The following is a 7,035-nucleotide window of genomic DNA, read 5'->3' on the forward strand; positions in this document are numbered from 1 at the left end:
CCGAACCTCGCCAACCTCATCACCAGAAGCAAACTTCCTCAGGCCCAGAACACACCAAAAGGATCCAGACCGTGCCATGACAAGAAATGCAAAACCTGCCAACACATCTCCACCACCCCCACTATTACTACACCCCACAACAAAGCCATCAGCATCCCAGGATCTTACAGCTGCACCTCCAGAAATGTAATATATCTCATCCAATGCACCAAATGCCCTGATGGAAAATACGTAGGAGAGACCAAACAACAACTGCACACCAGAATGAACGCACACCGGAAATCTATCAAAGACAGAAATACCCAATTACCAGTGGGGGCACGTTTCCCACAGGAGGGCCACTCTCTCTCCAGTGTCTCAGTCCTGATCCTCAAGGGAAACTTACACAACACATCCCAGAGACGAGCCTACGAGCTCCATTTCATCAACCTCCTGGATACTAAAGATCATGGACTAAACATAGACATTGGATTTTTGATACATTATAATCTGCCTGGCAACTGACTCCCCAGCCCAGCCCAGCCCCTGGCTTCTTTACTTTTCATTCCATCCAGGAAGAGCACACACCAACTGCTGCAGCTTCCTGAGCCTGACGAAGGGTTTTTGAACCCGAAAGCTTGCTTAATAACTATTCTCCAACTATTTGGGTTGGTCTAATAAAAGATATCAAATTCACCCAAGGAACTTAGTCTGTCTTTGGAATAAAAGTGTTCTTATGCTGAATGACTTTAAAGAAGTGCCCCACTATATTAGAGAAATACTTACTGACATTTGTTTAAAAAATTACAAAAGGTGTTATATTTTGCCATAGATTGTGGAGAAGAATTGTATTTTGTTTTTTAGCTAGGGGTGCCCTTAATCATTTTTGTTCATCAGTCATTGCAGACATTGCATATCAGAAACAGACCGTATGCAAAACGGAATTAAGGTCCCATTTCTATTTTAATTGAAAGTACTAGTAGTGACTCCTCTTTATTTCGGCAGGAGTTAGATTGCACAAACCTAATCAACGTGATTAGCATCTGACTCCATTTGTAAAAGCCTTTATGTTCTACTTTTTAGGTGCTCACTCTTTATTTTAGATGACTAATGGAATTTGCCACCGGCATATATATCCATCTTGACTATTAGTTAGGAAGTATAGAGGAACTTCTGTGGCATATCTGACCAGAAAAAATCCACCTCTACAAAATGATGTCCAACTGGTGGCCCATGGGCCACAGGGTTAATGTCAGCCCACGGGCTCCTGCCTGTCTGCCACTCCCCCATACTTAGCAGCAGTAGCCAGGGACTCTGGGGCTGGGCAGCACAGCTAGAGGGGTCCAGTAAGTTGGCTGTCTGTACAGGTGGGGGAATTGGAGGGGGGGCATTTTGCTATCTGTGTACTGTGCCAGTAGGGCTTATGCAGCATGGGTAGAGGCAGTGGGGGGGCTTGCCACAAGAACAGTGCAGGGGGGCTTGCCTGTGGGATGGCAGCAGTAAGGGGCTTGCATAGGATGGTGGGCTTGGGCCTCTTGTGCAGTGAAGGTGGCCTTATGTGGCATGCAGGGGCATTGCTTATACTATGCAGCGGTGGGGTGAGAGGAAGAGGCTTGTTTTTTTAACTCGCAGCGATGGTAGCAAGGAGTTTGTATTGCTCATGCGGCAGTAGCAAGTAGGGATCCTGGGAGCCTACAGGGTGACTCTAGGCCTGTAAACAGGGCAGCATGTGGCCTCAGCCCTCTGAAGTTGGGCAGGACAGCCCTGACTTAAGGTTTCAGTTTTCTTTTGTAGGTGCAGCCAGTAAGTTGTCAAGCAGGTAGAGCACTGGAAAGTTTTAGCTTGATATTTCCTGTTGAGGCTGTATTGGTCAGTTAGTCAAGACACTTGAAGCTGAACATAAAGGAAATCTCTTCTATCCTTGAAATTGGTTTCCATAGATATAACAGTTAAGAGCCATCCTAAAGGAGGGAAATATCTTGGCAAAAGAAAACAGTGACAGGATAAAATAGACCTGCCAAGGCTAATTGTTACAGTTGGGTTTGAAAAAAGTATGTCCATTCTGAAGTTTTTGTCATCTTTGCACCAAAATAGTGTGTCTTTTTCCCCTTTAAATTCTAATTGTTAGGAATGAAAACAATGCAGTAAAATAAATCAGAAAGAACTTACTGAAATTACCTGACACAACAGTACCTCATCATGGCTATTCAAGCAATTAGTTTCTTTATTGGGGGAGAGAACACACATTCTCATAGACTCCCTCCCCACACTCTTGTGGCTGTAAACTAGAAGCTATGCTATTGGAGCAGTTGCACTTTTAAAACTATTACTTTGTAGGCTTTGACAAGGTTTCTGTAAACATATTTCACATGTAGGTGTTTTTGGACTAATCTGATTTTGGCTTCAGAATTGATTGGCTGGAAGAGTCATAATGAGAGCTGAAAGTCAGAAAAACTTCTAAGAAATTCAGATGTAAGTGGGAAGTAATGACTGTGGTAAATTGCTGTAGAAATCTGTTTTCTTGGGCAGAAGAAATGACCTTATTTATGTGATTTTCTGATTTCAGGCAATGGTGGCTTGTTATCCAGGCAACGGAACAGGATATGTGCGTCATGTTGATAATCCAAATGGAGATGGAAGATGTGTGACATGTATATATTATCTTAATAAAGACTGGGATGCCAAGGTAGGTAATTTTTCTTCCTGTATAAAAAAGATTTTAGAGCTTGTTTTGTTGTGCATGTTATATGCATGTTGATTCCTGCTCCTGGCTCTCAAAGTTCAAAACATGCTTCATATTATTTGCCTCAAATTCGTTGAAATCCTTTACATTAAAGTAATTTGCAAATGTAGGTGAGAAGTACTAGATATCAAGCACCAATTTTGGTGGGTTTTTTGGTGGGTTTTGAGGGATGCCAACAGAGCTTTCTAGAAGGCTATAGGGGAAATAACTAACAAGATTAATATTACATAAATAGAACAAACGGCCCTTGTGCCCAATTAGTATTAAAAAAATAACAGGAGAGGGAGCAGAAGTCATCTTAGAAATGCATCTAAAAGTAAATGATTTGCTTCAACTTTGTTTCCTGTGTTGCTGCTTTAAAAAAAAAAAAAAAAAAAAAAAGACTGTTTAAACACCCCTTCTGCCTAAGGAGGATTTGGGAAGGCAGAAGCTAAAAGTTGACTTGCCATCTTCCTCAATTTGGTAGCCTGTAATATCTCCTTTCTGGAACCTAATACTCTTCAAATCATGAAAGGAAGCCAAGTATGTCATAAAGGCCACTCTCCCCTTGATGCTATTTCAGTAAGTGTACGCTGGAATAAATTTTACATAAAGATATTGGATGCTGTCCAGCATCACGTGTTTAGAATTAATTCTGGTTTTAACTTTTGTGTGCAGTACTGCTTACAAGTTACAATGAAGGAAGTGAGAGAGAGCACAGCTCTGTTGCACAAAGGTGAAAGGCCTTCCTAACATCCTTGTATTTCCAGTTCTTTCTGCTATCCTCATCCTTCTTGCTAAGAGGAATTGTCACCTGAAATGGTAGTTTATTTCAGGCCAGCCACTGCTGCAAAGGCTTTACCAGTAGAGTTATACCAGTAAAGCCCCTGGTGAGAGTGCTTATATTGGCTTATATTTGCTGGTATAGTTAAACCATCTCCCTAAATTACACAAGCTGTTCTGGCAGAGACTTGCACTGATTTGAGCCAAATCTCCACTAGGGGGATTTCCTGAATAGATCAATTAGGGCATGGACAAATGGCCATTTATAGTGGTTTCCAAAGGGGAGAGGAAGCTGCTGCTGCAGTAGCTGTTACGCTGTAACTGTGACTTGCTGTGAGCCTGTAGCCATGCAAGTTGTACCAAAACCACTCCAACTTTAACCTTGTTTTATCCAGGGTCAAACGGCCCCTGTGTGTTCCCAAGCAGCAGATTCCCTTTCCCTTTGGAAGCTGCTAAAAATGTATGTTTGTCCATGCACCTAGAGCTGCAACTTTAGTTTCATGCTACTTACACAGCTGTGCTGGCAACTCCGGCAGTGTAACATGGCCCTAATACTTGCACTTACTGCTTGTTACTTTCCATGGCTAAGAGCAAAGTCCAGAGGTGTGGGGGGAAAAATTGGGCATCATTAAAATAAACATAACAAACATACAAACATAAGTGTCATACTGGGTCACATTTTTAGTCCATGTCACCCAGTATCCTGTCTCTGATAGTGGCAGGAGTGGATGCTTTAGAGCAGGGGTGTCAAACACTCTCACCATGTGCCCCAGGCAGGATCCAGACCATGGGGCTCTGCAGGCCAGATCCAGCCCCAACCTAGGCCACAAAGAGGTGTCGGGTCCAGCCCCTGCTGCATGCTGCTGGAGCCAGAGCTGGAGCTGTTGTTACCTTGTGGCCCCTGCTGCAGCAGCAGCAGCCCCTTCTCTGGCACAGGGCACACAGCTACCTCTGCCATGTGCTCTGCACTGTGGTAGCAGCTCCAGCTGTAGCCCCTACATGGGGCACATGCTGGCAGCTGGGCATATAGGACCCCAGCAGTGATGACTGGGTGAAGTTACCAGAGGGTGACTGGGCCTGTGTCAGCCCTCTCTTGCCTTCCTGCTACCAATTGCCATTTCCACCAGGGCCTTCAGACCCTGGATTCTGCAGTGAGCCATGCCCCACAACTTGCAATGTCCTGCTAGTAGTCTGGCAGGCTGGATAGAGCTGGATCTGGCCCTTAGACCAGTATTTCTCAACCTTTTAAGTAGCAAGTACCCCCTAACTTCTGAAAAATGTAATAAGTACCCCAACACTCATTTTTCTAGGGGATTTTATATCTACAGACTAATGTATGCCATATATTGGAAAAAAGGGCTGTGTATATAAGGCTGTGATATGACAGATGTGGAGAAGCTTGAAAGAGTCCAGAGAAGAGCCATGCGCATGATCAGAGGTCAGGAAAACAGACCTTACGATGACAGGCTGAGAGCTATGGGACTCTTTAGCCTGGAAAAGCGCAGGCTCAAGGGCGATCTGGTGACCACCTGTAAATTTATCACGGGTGTTCACCAGGATCTGGGGGAATGATTGTTCACCAGGGCGCCCCAAGGGATGACAAGGTCAAACAGTTATAAACTCCAGCAAGACCATTTCAGGCTGGACATAAGGAAGAATTTCTTCACTGTCTGAGCCCCCAAGGTCTGGAATAGCCTGCCACCGGAGATGGTTCAAGCACCTACACTGAACACCTTCAAGAGAAATTTGGATGCTTATCTTGCTGGGATCCTATGACCCCAGCTGACTTCCTGCCCCTTGGGCAGGGGGCTGGACTCGATGATCTTCCAAGGTCCCTTCCAGCCCTAATGTCTATGAAATCTGGTGTGGGTAAGGTTCCCACCTTTTACACCAGGGGTGCACAACTCAAGCATGTACCTCAGCGAGAGGTGATGTTGGCCAAAGCTAGGAGGACTAAACTGCCAAATTATTACTGGGGAATTTAAAGTGCTGCTCAGTGTGCCAAGTTTTTTGCCATAGTTTTGAGAGGAGGAAAGGGAGAGAAAGAGAGGAAAAGAGGGAGAGAGAGACAGACAGACAAAGAGGCAGCTGCTGCCAGCTGTTTACAGCAGGCAGCTAGGAGGCTGGAAGCCCTGCTGGGAGCAGCCCAGGCTCTGTGGCAGGCAGCAGCTACCCTGGGTTGGCTGCAGCCAGGCAGCTCTGGCATCGCATACCTAGGAGTGCAGCCTGAGGCAGCACAGCCCAGAAAAGTCCGGTGCCGCTGCCAGCCCTTGCCTGTAGCCAGCCTGGGCTCTGGGCAGCTGCAGCAGGCAGCGGACAGGCTGCAAACAGCTGCACCGGGTTCTGCAGCGCCAGCATCTGCTCCATACCGGTGACTGCATGCATGCCTCAAAGCAGAGAGCGTGGGAGGGTTGTGCTGCCTCAGACCCTATCCCTACTCTCTGCTCTAAGGTGTGCGTGCAATCGCCGCCAGCATGGAGATGATGTCAGGGCTGTGGAGCCCGGTGCAGCTGTTTGCAGCCTGCCTGCTGCAGCTGCCCAGAGCCCAGGCTGGCTACAGATGGGGGCTGACAGCGGCACCAGGCTTTTCCTGGTGTTTGGTGGTGGCACTGGGGGGGCAGTGTGGGGAGGGCTATGGTGAATATTGGGGTGGCAGCAGTCCTCCTCCTATCACCGTAGCCCACCCCGAGAAGAGCCCAGTGCCACCACCAGCCCCAGGCTGTAGGGGCAGCCTGCTCAGTGCATGCAGTGAGCTGAGCCCTGAGCGGGCCAGGTCATAGGGCAATCCCCACAGTGCAGTGGGGAGCAAGGCATCGCCTGTTCATCTCCCACTTCAAGCCCACATCTCAGTTCATCTCCCACTTCAAGCCCATGCAGGATAAAGAAAGAAACTTGCCTGCCTGTGACTGGGTCAGTGGGGAGTTCATGGGTATCTGTGTGCTTGCCCTCCCCCTCCTGCAGCAGCCTGTGGCCAGTTTGGGTGAGGATGGGGGTGGTGAGTGGCCAGATACGAACCCAGTGGTGGCAGGGGGAGTGTCAGCGCCCCCTTGCTACAGGGGTTTTCAGCACCCGCATACCCCCTGCCTGGGTCTTGTGTACCCCCAGGGGTACGTGTACCACAGGTTGAGAAACTATGCCTTAGACCAGGGGTTGGCAGTCCCTGGCATGCATGCCGAGGCCATTTTGCTTGGCACGCTGCAGCCAGCCCTGGCTCCGGGAAGCTGCTGCCAGCAACAGAGCCGAGGCTGCTCTGAGCAGGGCTTGCAGCATCCCAGCTGCCTGCTGGGAGCAGCCCGGGATCCCGGCTGGCAGCAGCTCCCCAGAGGCGGTGCGGCTGCAGCTGGGAGGCTCCAAACAGCTGTGCTGGGCTCCGGCACCAGCTCTGCATCTGCTCAAGCAGGCATGCCTTGGAACAGGCAGTGGGGACAGGGCCTGAGGCAGCGCAGGCCCAGTCTCTCCCCCGCTCCCGGCACGGAGGTGATGAGCCCGGCACAGCTGTGTGGAGCCAGAGCCGGGGTAGCTGCTGGCAGCCACAGAGGCCGGGCGGGGGG

At 48.6% G+C, this 7,035-nt stretch overlaps 1 protein-coding gene across 1 annotated transcript in view; it reads left to right on the top strand.

Moving 5' to 3' along the window:
• EGLN1 (egl-9 family hypoxia inducible factor 1) overlaps positions 1–7,035 on the top strand; it is a 56,468-nt gene that overhangs the window by 39,303 nt on the left and 10,130 nt on the right. Inside the window, exon 2 of the mRNA XM_006036267.3 lies at positions 2,546–2,665. Coding sequence (XP_006036329.2) covers positions 2,546–2,665 — 120 coding nt within the window. The remainder of the gene's footprint in view (positions 1–2,545; positions 2,666–7,035) is intronic.

This window comes from Alligator sinensis, unplaced genomic scaffold, assembly GCF_000455745.1.
Source record: "Alligator sinensis unplaced genomic scaffold, ASM45574v1 scaffold932_1, whole genome shotgun sequence".
NCBI lineage: Eukaryota > Metazoa > Chordata > Crocodylia > Alligatoridae > Alligator > Alligator sinensis.